The 12,855-nt window shown below is 42.3% G+C and overlaps 1 protein-coding gene across 1 annotated transcript; it reads left to right on the forward strand.

The window, feature by feature from the left end:
* The first annotated feature begins 5,161 nt into the window (after positions 1-5,161).
* Positions 5,162-8,308, forward strand: adrb1 (adrenoceptor beta 1). Its single transcript, XM_072479444.1, has one exon. It carries the CDS (start codon positions 5,327-5,329, stop codon positions 6,581-6,583), a length of 1,257 nt encoding a protein of 418 aa, XP_072335545.1. The 5' UTR covers positions 5,162-5,326; the 3' UTR covers positions 6,584-8,308.
* Positions 8,309-12,855: the final 4,547 nt, after the last annotated feature.

Consider the following 12,855-nt stretch of genomic DNA (forward strand, 5'->3'; position numbering starts at 1 on the left):
CCCCCAGCTCTTCTTCCCATTTCCCCTTCAGCTCATCCACCATGATCTCCCCCTCGTCCTTCATTTCCCTGTATATATCCGACACCCTACCATCCCCCACCCATGTCCCTGAGATCACTCTATCCTGAACCTCTTGCATCGGGAGCTGCGGGAATTCCCTCACCTGTTGCCTCGCAAAAGCCCTCAGTTGCATGTACCGAAATGCATTCCCTTGGGGCAACCCATATTTTTCCGTCAGCGCTCCCAGACTCGCAAACGTCCCGCCTACGAACAGATCTCTCAGTTGCACAATCCCAGCTCTCTGCCATGCTCCAAATCCCCCATCTATTCTCCCCGGGACAAACCTATGGTTATTTCTTATCGGGGACCGCACCGAGGCTCCCGTCCTTCCCCTATGTCGTCTCCACTGCCCCCAAATTTTTAGTGTTGCCACCACCACTGGAGATTTCACAATTCTGATTACATATTAAAATTTCTGATTGTAATATCAAGATTTCATGATTGGAACTAGTAAAATCTGACATGGTGCCAGGATTTATTCTATTGTGGGTACAACGTATGTGGATAATCTGAACGAAAATAATTAAGTGCAAAAACTAAATAGGAAATAATTGCAGTTCAGAATTTAATCTATTGATGATAGATAATTCAAACAAAATGAACAGATGGACGAACACAAAAAATGGAAGCCTCACACATTACTCTTAGCAATCTATATCAAGAAGCCACTGTGACATGGAAAGAGTTATAAGCAGGTTTGGGAGGATGATTTCCAGCAATGCGTTCTTTATTTTTAAATTCCATACGGATTGCCATTCAATAAAAAAATGTCAAAGTTGGTTTGTATATGACAGAGGCAATGATTGGAATTCAAAACATAAGGGATTGAAGGTAGTGCTATCTTTGCAGTTACATTTGACACTGATCTGAATAAATGTTAAGAAGTTTTACAACACCGGGTTAAAGTCCAACAGGTTTGTTTCGATGTCACTAGCTTTCGGAGCGCTGCTCCTTCCTCAGGTGAATGAAGAGGTATGCTCCAGAAACATATATATAGACAAATTATAGACATGAATTTGTCTATATATATGTTTCTGGAGCATACCTCTTCATTCACCTAAGGAAGGAGCAGCGCTCCGAAAGCTAGTGACATTGAAACAAACCTGTTGGACTTTAACCTGGTGTTGTAAAACTTCTTACTGTGCTCACCCCAGTCCAACGCCGGCATCTCCACATCATGAATAAATGGTGACTCCATTCAAGAATGGACCAGATGAATAAATTGGGTTCAATAACTCAAACAACCTCATAAAAAAAGGAGCAGCATAAGGAACTATATGGAAGTTAAAACAAAAGATTGCAGAATTGTCATTTATGCATTGCTTCGTAGCTGACCAGAGCTTCTGTTGACCGGCTGCCAAACCTCTTGTCAACTTGAGAGGCGAGAATGACTGAAGTATTGAAAGGCATTGCAGTTCTTAGATATTACTCAATAAAGTGTCATTTCAAGAGCATACAGGATAAAAGAGTAATCTGCATAGTTTCGGACTTTGCTTCAGAAAAGTTTGGAATTATTAGTGGATAAGTGCTGCCTGGTAAAACCAGCATTTTTGGACTGTCAATATGCAATTGGCAAAGTTTTACTTAATTGGCTCAAAGGGACGATGAATGGACATGGAACTAGTTGCAAGCTAGCTATCTGAAATGTGACTGTGCTAAAAAGCAGAAGATAATGATGCATAGAAAATAATTGACTGAGATAGAAAAACCACAACACTTTGCTCTGGCTCCTCCTATTTATGAATGACATGACGAAGGGTAATTCTAGTAATATATAAGCTGCTGATAACACACAGCTAGAGTTTGAGGTGACCAGTTAGTAAAATCAATTAGTGTTCAAAGACACCTGTATAAAGTGCAGGAGCTGAGAAGTGGCATATTTAACTACAAAGTTAAAATGAGATGCAGGTGGTCCAGTGATTAACTGTTAGCTTCTAAATCAGGATGTCACTGGTCTGTAAAGAAATTATCACAGAAGTGGTCCATCTGAGAAAGGTAATTTAGGAAGTATTTTTCTTCTCATCATTCTTTTCAAAAGGGAACCTATTCAATAGATTTCTATATACAGTCTATGTAGACTATATAGATATATACATACATCTGTTATGTAGATTGTATGTAGACTATATAGATGTATACATTCTGTGTAGACTATACTGTATACATGCTGTATGGACTAAATTGATATATAAATCCTATATAGATTCTATGTAGACTACATAGAGATATACATTCTATATAGATCTGATATATAGTACATAGATATATACATTCTGCATAGATTAGACTGTATTGATATGTACATATATAGATTCTATGTAGATTACATAGATATCTACATTCTATACAGATTCTGTATAGACTATATAGATATATACATTCTGTATAGATTCTATGTAGACTACAAAGACACATACATTCTATATAGATTTTATATAGAGTATATTGATGCATACATTCTGTATAGACTATATTGATACGCACGTTCTATATATATATTCTATGTAGTCTACATAGATATCTACATTCTATATAGATTCTGTATAGACTATATAGATATATATATTCTCTATAGACTATATTGACAAATACATTCTATTTAGATTCTTGTAGACTGTATAGGTGTGTGTGTGTATATATATATATATATATATATACATATATCTATATAGATACATATAGATATATCTATATAGCTATGTACATTATATACAGATTTCATGTGGACACGAGCATTGCTAGAAGGTCAGCAGAATTCCTGTGGGAGTTTAAAAGAAGTATACATGACTGCCCAATGAAAGTTGGATGTCCATTCCTCGTTGAATGTTGCTGCATGAAAACAAATCATTCAGTCCATCTAATCTACACCAGTATTTTCTCCACATGAAACACCTGGTCCATTCCCACTTTCCTGGTTTCCTCCTTACACCATTTCCTTTCCAAGCAATTATTCCCTTTTAAAACAATTTAGTGGCTACTCCAACGACAATTTTGTCAAAGAATTCCAAATTCCAGTTACATTCTGTGTACAGATTTTATTTTTTTTGCAATCTCCCAGTCACTTCTTCTGGTGCTGTGTTTTAAATTTCTAACTCTCTGGTCACCCAGTCAAAAACCAATGTGATATAATGACTTGCCCTTGGTTAAGTATAATTTTGATATGAAAAATGAGCTTCTATAAAGTGCAGAAAAATAGAAATGTTTGGGTGGGATTACGAGCTACTCAACAAAAGTAACCAATTCAAAATGAAATACATTCTGGAATGTATTCCAATATATTTGGATAAAAGTTAAAGCAGTTTATTTTATCCTGCGTCATTCACTGGTAAAGGTATACTTGGAATATTGTGTGCAATTTGGTGAAAGTTGAGTAATTTGAAGATGTTCAGAAGAAGGCAGCAGTGATCTTTCTCAAAACACTTTCATCATGAGAAATGAATCACAAAATTAAATTTGTTCTCATTCAACAAATGATTGCTAGCATACTTTCTTCACATCAAAGGATTGATAGCAGAGATCTAAGTGAATTATGCAACTTATTGTAATCATAGAATCAGAGCATGGATATAAAACTGGCAGGGCTCAGAGAAGAATAGGGGAACAAGACATTTTCCCTTTCAACAATAACGTGTATATGAATAAGCTATCAAAGAATGTTTAACGCAATGTCAAAAAATGTTTAATGCAATGTCAAACAACCACTTAAAAAAAAAGAATTGAAGATTAATATTATATTGAAATGTTAATAAAAGTTAACAAATGCTAAGGAATAACTGTCTGGCTTTTTCAAAGGTATAGCAGTGGCACTGATAGCCCCTCTGTCTCCTGCAATGATCCTCCAATACTTGGGAACAAAATGAACAATATTGTCACTGTTTCAAAAATGCCACCTGCAGCGTGCAATTGGTCAGGGGTGGGTAGCAGAGATAATAATTATCTTTATTGTCACAAGTAGGCTTACATTAACGCTGCAATGAAGTTACTGTGAAAAGCCCCTAGTCACCACATTCCGGCGCCTGTTCCAGCACACGGAGGGAGAATTCAGAATGTCCAATTCATCTAACAAGCACATCTTTCGGGACTTGTGGGAGGAAACTGGGGCACCCGGAGGAAACCCATGCAGACACGGGGAGAACGTGCAGACTCCACACAGACAGTGACCCAAGCTGGGAATCGAACCTGGGACCCTAGCGCTGTGAAGCAACAGTGCTAATCACTGTGCTACCGTGCTGCCCACTTGTAACTAATGTGCTAAATTTTCACTTGATAATCTTTAGGCGTTTAAACAGCTTTCAGAGTTGTGTACATTTTGACAGGTACTTTTTCTTCAAGAATCAAATAAATTAGGGGGTGCACAAAAGTGCAAGTTGCTCATGGCATGTTGAAAACAACTGACTGATTGGACCAACTTTTAAAAAACGTGTTCCTTCTGATGATATGGAAATCCTCAATGTTAGCAGCTGCAGGTTTGAAGAGCAGCCTTCAGTTCAGAATGAGTAAATGGCTTCTGCAGAGAGCGACCTGGGACAACGTTAGTCTGGTTGTTTTTTAAAGATCTGTGTTTCGTGCCGCGGGTGAACATTCTCTGAACTGCAAATGATCTTCTCCAACAGTTCTGATATGGAAAAGGGTGGGGCGTTTTGCACTGAAATTAGAGCTAGCAGCTACAGTCTATTCCTGGCCAAGGAAATTGTTTACAAGGAGCGAGGACTTACCATCACTGCCTGAATAGTTGTCACCATCCCAATCCATGGGATTGCTGCTATCTGTGAATGAGAAAGTAAAAGTGAAAGGTGGGTTCCGTTTGCTGAGAGCTGAGAAACTTGCAGTCCCCTCTGGGTGGGTAAACTTTACAAATGCAATTTGGGTTGAGCCTTGTTATTAACTCTCCTGTTTCTGTAAGATTTAGAGATTCTTCCCCCCCCCCGCCCCCTGGGTCACATTGGTTCCCTGTGGAGGTGACTGTAGCAAGGATATTGACGAGGGGCCATTGACGAAAGTTTTTCTGAAGTGTCAGACTGAAGGCGGCTGTTGGACACAGAGTCAGGGAGAGGGTACAATGGGCTCATTGGGTTAACCCAGTCGGCGACGTAAGGAAAGGGGGAGGGCGCTGCGCTGATGTGAAAGAAGTTGCAGGTTGTTGGTGCCTGAGGAGTGCGATGAGGGAGGGCAGGAGTACACACAGCCTCCGCGGGGGGAGAGGCCGGGTGGCTGAAGGCACGCGTGCCCCGGGTTCTGACAGCCTGCCCTAGGAGCGGCGCCCACCATGGGAGACGGCGGCAACCCCGCCGACTTCGTGAACCGATCGGCCACCATCATCTTCGTTAACCCTGCGAACGGGGTAAGTCCCAGCGCGCCCGAGCAGCGGCTGCCCGATGATGGCCATGACCGTGCCCAGTGGGTGGTCGGCATGGGCACGGTCATGGCCATCATCGTCCTCACCACCGTACTGGGCAACCTGCTGGTGGTCCTGGCCGTCGCCAAGAACCAGCGGCTCCACACGCTGACCAACCTGTTCATCGTGTCCCTGGCCTGCGCCGACCTGGTCATGGGCTTGTTGGTCGTCCCTTTTGGCGCCACCGTGGTTGTCCGCGGCACCTGGCTGTACGGTTCGGTTTTCTGTGAGATCTGGACTTCAGTGGATGTCCTGTGCGTGACTGCCAGCATCGAAACTTTGTGTGTGATCGCCATCGACAGATACATCGCCATCACCTCGCCCTTCCGCTACCAGACCCTGCTGACTAAAGCCAGGGCGCGGGGCATCGTGTGTGTGGTCTGGTTAATCTCTGCCCTCATCTCGCTGCTGCCCATCCTCATGCACTGGTGGAGAGACGATGACCCCGAGGCCCTCCGCTGTTACAATGACCCTTGCTGCTGCGATTTTGTCACCAACAAGGCGTACGCTCTCGCCTCCTCCACTATTTCATTCTACCTGCCTTTGCTCATCATGATATTTGTCTACGCGCGAGTCTTTCAAGAAGCCAAGAAGCAAATGAAGAAGATAGACAAGTGCGAGGGGAGGTTTTACACCAGTCACTTTATCCCAAACGGCCGCTCAGCCCGCAGGAGACCCTCCAGGATTATAGCCATGAAGGACCACAAGGCTCTGAAGACTCTGGGGATTATTATGGGGACGTTCACCCTTTGCTGGCTGCCCTTCTTCCTGGCCAATGTGGCCAAGGCGTTCCGCGCGGACATAGTGCCCGACAATCTCTTCTTATTCTTCAACTGGCTGGGCTATGTCAACTCAGCGTTCAACCCCATCATTTACTGCAAGAGCCCCGATTTCCGAGCTGCCTTTAAAAGGTTACTCTTCTGCCCCGGCCCGGCAGACAGCAGGCTCTACACGGGCTCCGGGGAATTCACCCCTTGCTCGGGAATGTTTGGGAGCACTCTGGATCCCAGAGGCCTGGAGAGCTGGTCAGATTGGAACAGGACGCAGGAGGGGGACGAAGGCCAGTTGGACAGGCAACAGCAGCAGGATGAGAGCCAGCGAGCTGGAGATGAGGAATCGCACTTCTAGCGCATCCCACACCCATACCCAGTCAGGGGGTCCGCCCACAAAATGCCAGTTTATGGACACAAGCAGAAGTTTCCGTTAAAGGGTTGGTGATCAATCAGAACAGGAAAGTGTCACACGGTCACACGTGTATTGTAGGTGTTAAGTCAGCACCAGGGTGGCTAATTTTCATAAACTACCCTCCCTGCCAATATTCATTGGAGTTCAGAAGAATGAAGGGGGGGGGGGGGGAATCTCTTAGAAAACTATAAAATTCTAACAGGACTGGACAGGGGAGAAACAGGAAGGATATTCCCGATGGTTGGGGTTGTCCAGAACTAGGGGACATAGTCTGACGATACAGGGTAGACCATTTAGGACAGAGCTGAGGAGGAATTTCTTCACCCAGACAGTGGTGAGCCTGAGGCATCCCCTACCACTGAAATCAGTTTGAACCAAAAACATTGTGCGTTTCCAAGAAATAGCTCTCAGGGCGAAAGGATCAGAGGATATGTGGGGGAGGCGGGTCAAGGAGGAACAGGTTAGTGAGCTGATCAGCCATGATTAGAATGAATGGTGGAGCAGACTCGAAGGGCCGAATGGCCTCCTCCTGCCCCTATGTTCTATGTGTAATATTGGAAGAGAAGGTACTTAACATTAACACTAAGATTTGGACACCGGGCGACCACCGTATATAAAAGGTGCTCGGACAGGACAGGCTTTGGCGAGATTGCGATAACTTGGGAGAGTAGGAAAGCTCACTTTTCCAACATGAACTGTGTTAAATTACATTCCACAATGAAAGGAGATTTCCAACCAGAAGGAAACAGGATTGACGTGGCCTCTCCTATTTACATGAACGATTGCCTTATCAGACCAGTCCAAGTCACTAGGACGAGGGGTGGTAAACAGTCACTTATTTATTATGTTGCTTTGTTATTTTAAACATTTTCAATTGTGTGTAATAGAGCAACTATAAGTTTTTATTTCAGAACAACTTGAATACACAGTAGTTTTATTATCTAAAGAAATTTAAGATGAAAAAAAACTAACGATCTGTCAATTACCGATGATTGTAGCCGACACTTTGACATATCCAAGTTCAACAATTGATCAAGACGTGTTGCCATTGCGTGAAAACCTTTTTCACTGTAAAATTGTGTTTTGAATAACACTACCTCCGGCTGTACAGGTTGTGTACAGATCTATTTATATTAAACGTTGTTTATATTAAACAAATCGCAATTTTATATATGTAAAACAGACGAAGCGACGAGCAACCTCAAGAGTTGGCAGTAACAAAGATTGACGAACAGGGGTCTGTGAATTATTTAAATAATTTAAAATTGCACAGGGGACTTCACTCCGCGTGCAAGTTCCCCAGGTGTTGGGAGTTGGTGTTTCTCCAGGACGAAGATTATCTGCACCGTGTTGTAACATTGCTTATATATTTTGCAGCTAATCTTAGTGAGGACGTGTCCAGCCAAAACATCCCCCCCCCCCCCACCCGTTTTCGGAAACAAAACACCCACACCGGTGGGTGCAGGAAGGGGGAACTCATGTTTAATGATGTACTGTAACATTTGCGTGCTAAACCAAAAAGTGTTTTCCCACCGTCTGAAATTCACGTCCAGCCCTGTGTAATGTATTTGCCACAATGCCTGCTTTTTCGCACATAGATATTTATATAAATACAGCTCGATAACGTGTGGATATTTGGAATGTGTGCAATAAACGTAATTAAACATTTCCTGTGTACGTTTGCGTGAATTCCCGCGTAGATTGAGCGGCAACATGCCACGTTTCCAATATCATTCGCAAACCTCACTGGACTACAAGGCCTGTTGGTGTTGGTTTGGGCAACCCAGTTCGGTTCTGTGGGTCTGATATACATTTGGAATTTTACAAAACGCACAACTCTTGGTATCATTTCAATTTTATTTGTACGTCCTGAATAATTTGCAGACCGCACATTTTAAGATTTAAAAAAAAAACGATTGCTTACAACTTTTTATCCTTGCCTGCTAGGATGTTCCTTCCAGATGAAAAAAAAATGTGGTTGCATATTACTTGACTCGTAAAATAAGCAAAGTGATCATCGCAGCTTCGAGGCTGCTACTTGATGTCCGAGTGTGGGGCAACCGGAGTTTTGAAAAGTAGTCACATTATTAGCAAAAGTGCGCTCCACTCTTCACCATGGGATTGATTGATAGTTGGAGCCTGGGCTGATTTATCATTCAGCTTGGTAGGCTCAGAGCATCTTGTGAGGGTATTTACTAATATTCCTTGTCGCGAGCGCTAAAATTTATTGTTTGTTTGGCAGCTTTTAACATTCCTGGCTGATTTATGACAAAGCAAAGTGAGAAAGGTTAAAATAGCAACCGTTCTTGTTCCGACACCCTCGCAACTGCGGCTGAAGGCGGATCAGGGAAAAAATGGTAATTTTTTCAAACTGATGGGATGCCAATATATCCCCACAGCCTCGCTCGAACCGGGCATATCCTTTTGTCCCCGCCCCCGCTTGGACTGCCGTGTGAAGTAACGCAATGTTTAGAAAGACAACACTAAAGGTTAAATGGCTGCACCACTTTCTGGGTGACTGCAGAAGGGGTGTCCATGTCATTTGGACAACTTTTAACTTTAAGGTTCAGAACGATTGAGAAAGCCGGCTATTAGTTTAAAATGCTTTTTTTCTCTCTCTCTCTCTCTCTGTGCACCAATTCCTAATTTCGCGTGAAGAGTTAGAAAACGAGCAAATTTTTTTCCCCCTAGGTTGGAATTACACTCAGGGCCGGAATTCCGGCTGCAGTCTCCCTCCTGTTGCCCCCCGGCGAGTGTGTGTGGATTTTATTCGTTCTTTGTTGCTCTCGAGAATTTCCCTCGAGAAGGTGGCGGCGACATCCCGGGTCTTTGCCCCCAGGGACCAGAGGCAGAGCAGAATTATGGTTCCCAGTCGAATGTTGCTGCGTTGTTATTGAATCTTCTCGCAGCTTTGTCCAATGTGAGGGCGGTTAGAACGCAAAAGGTCGTTTCCAGCCTCACGCACTTACACCCAGCAACAGCACGGAGCTTCTCCATAAGGGAATTGATCAAGCATGGGAATGCACATGTACATAAAGGAATTATACAGTCTGGGATATGACAAATAGCCAGACCGTTTAAAACAAAACAATATTCCATGGGATGACAACGTCACCAATAGGGTCAGCATTTTATTGCCCATTCCTAATTGCCCTCAAGTAAAGGTGTGACACCAGGTATGCTAGGCCATTTCAGAGGCATTGCTGTAGGCCTGCAGGCCAGACTGGGTAAGGACGGCAGATCTTCCCCTCCCTAAAGGACATTAGAAACAGAGTTTTTTTTAAAATGATAGTTATCATTGCTGAGACTATTATTTAAACTTTAATTACACAATTTAACTTCATATTTAAATTACCATTAGTTTCAGCCTCTAGATTACTAGTGTGGTAACATGTAACTTATAGCAATGGGAATAGTAACCATACACTCCGCCTCCTGGTCAAACTTGACATGGCTGAAGCTGATAATTTCTTGTAATTGTCTAATCTTCCTAGACCTCATATTTGTCCAGGACTGTTGCTGTTTAGGAGAAATTAAACACAAAATTCTTCAATTGATGAGTTGCACACTACACAATGAGCAATTGCTGGACTAGGTTACAGCTGGCGGTAAGGCCAAAAATCCCTTTTTCTTAGGGCTAGAATATAATAAACCAGGTTTCTTCCCAGTGAATTAGTGCTTAACAATTGGGAGAGACAGTGATTAAATAATTGCTGGTTCACAGTAAAGCCAACAGGAGGAAACATATCACCTATTCGGTCTATGAAAGCAAATTGTGGTTCAAGAGAAACTGCAGAGCAGTGGATAGCTGGTAAAACCATTTTAGTTGCTACATCCCATTTGGCATCAAGTTCTTAGTTTCTCAAAACTCAGCATTTTGTCCACTTGCTTGTTTGTCTGAATGGTTGCCTATTTAAAAAATGATTTCTAGAAGACAGACCATGAGTTGATGGAAAAATGTGAAATGTTTAAACTAGGTGTCACGAAGCAACAAGATATTCTACGCTGAGTCAAGAATTGCACATGAATGCCTTTCTATAGATTTGAGCACATAATACAGGCTGATACTCAGTGCAGTACTGATGGAGTGCTACATTGATTGGGTCTCTTATGAGAAAAATGGCAACGGTCTCCACCAAACTCAAGTAAAGGTAAAGAGATTCCTGCTTTTATGAATAGTCACTTAATCTCTAGGTCAGTTTCATCCGCTAAATAGTCAGCAGCCAAACAAAATTGCTATAGCACATCCTTATGGCATCTCAAAATGCTTTATAGCCAATAGATTATGTTTGAAGTGCAGTCACTATTGTTATGTGGCAAATATGGTAGCCAATTTACACACAGCAAGATGTCACAAATAACAAATGAATGACTCAATCATCTGCTTGTAGTGGTATTGACAGATAACATACCTACTTGAAGGGCACCAATAGCAATTGCTATATGGGCAGTCAGTTTCTTCTCCTTAAATGTTTCTCTGGCCATAACACTATTGTACAAGGTATGGTGGATGAACTGCACCTCAAATGGTATGAATTTGTCACTGTTTTACAGTGATTTGCTCATGTGTCTAATCTTTCCACTTTTTGCTTTCCACACATTTAATGTTTTCAGACTGTGTTGAGGTGGTTTGAATGGAAATCATTTTTCGAAAGGCATAATATGGGTGAAATGGAGAATTTCTATGCAACTCATTTTGAATAGGGCAGTGCAGTAGCACTGTGGTTGGCACTGTTGCTTCACAGCTCCAGGGTCTCAGGTTCGATTTCCAGCTTGGGTCACTGTCTGTGCGGAGTCTGCACGTTCTCGTGTCTGCGTGGGTTTCCTCCGGGTGCTCCGGTTTCCTCCCACAGTCCAAAGATGTGCAGGTTAGGTGGACTGGCTATGCAAAATTGCCCTTATTATCCAAAAAAGATTAGGTGGAGTTACTGGGATGGGTTGGAGGTGTGGGCTTAATTGGGGTGCTCTTTCCAATGGCCGGTGCAGACTCGATGGGGCGAATGGCCTCCTTCTGCACTGTAAAGTCTATGATTCTATGAATGGCTAATACACAGGAAAATTAGAAATGATGTGGAACTCATCCTACGTCAACCCAAAAGTGAAAGTTTGGGAAGGAATTAACATGGGGAGCAGGCAGATATGAAGCAATATGGTCTTATATTTATTAAGATACATTTGCCTAATACTGGATGAGCAAAATCATCCTTTGCACATTCATAAGGTCAAAGAGTTTGTTCTCTTCCATCTTAAAGCATTATTATGTCATCATGATATCCAGTCACCTCCCATGGTATAAAGATCTTGATGTAAATTGCTCCACCACAACCGCAATCACCCCATCATATCCAAATTTAAGTTCAGTGTTATTGATGAAAAGTAATAACAACCCAGGGTACATTCGTTCAAAGCCTTCATCCTTTAAGACAAGGCACAACAGTTCTAAAAATCATCTTAAAATCATTTCCCCTTTTCCCTGCGCACTTTCCCACTAGCTCGAGAAGCTCCATTATGATGAATGGTGTTGAAAGCATCATCACCTGTGGAGAGGAAATCAGAGGCTTTTACAATTCAGCTTGATGGGGACTTTTATTTTTAAAAAAAGTCACCTCTACCTTTAGTAACATGCTGCATCAGAGTTATAGGATGCCATTTTACGGTTCAAAGTCTGTAAATCAATCGGAGATGTCTCGCTGAAGTTTCAGGGAGCTATATTGCAATATTTATAATGCAAAGTTAATTCAGATTTCAACATATATATTGATATTGGGCAATCAGTCCGACTCTTATATTCTCTTACAGGCAAATAAACAGCTTGAACGTGGAAAAAAAACCCAGGAATTACACCTTTTACAGTAAGAAAATATATGATAATTTTCAAATTACTGCAGAATTTGGAGATAGTCAATTGGCAATGAAACCTCTCCAAGTGGAAATCTTTACACTGAGTATGCATCTTCCTAAATAGGGGTTTAAAAAGGAACCTGAAACTCTCATTTGTTTTTATTGGTTCACAGGGTGTGAGCAGTGCTGACTAGGTCAGCATTTATTGCCATCCCCAATTGCCTTTGAGAAATGAAATGAAACGAAGGTGGTGGTGAGCTGCCTTCTTGAACTGCTGCAGTCCATTTGGTGTAAGATCATCCACACTGCTGTTAGGGAGGGAGTTTCAGGAATTTGACTGTGACAGTGAAGGGATGGCAATATTGCTCCCAAGT

Source organism: Scyliorhinus torazame, chromosome 16 (assembly GCF_047496885.1).
Source record: "Scyliorhinus torazame isolate Kashiwa2021f chromosome 16, sScyTor2.1, whole genome shotgun sequence".
Lineage (NCBI taxonomy): Eukaryota > Metazoa > Chordata > Chondrichthyes > Carcharhiniformes > Scyliorhinidae > Scyliorhinus > Scyliorhinus torazame.

Coding starts and splice junctions, on each gene's coding strand:
- adrb1 (XM_072479444.1), top strand. CDS start 5,327: ATGGGAGACGGCGGCAACCCCGCCGACTTCGTGAACCGATCGGCCACC.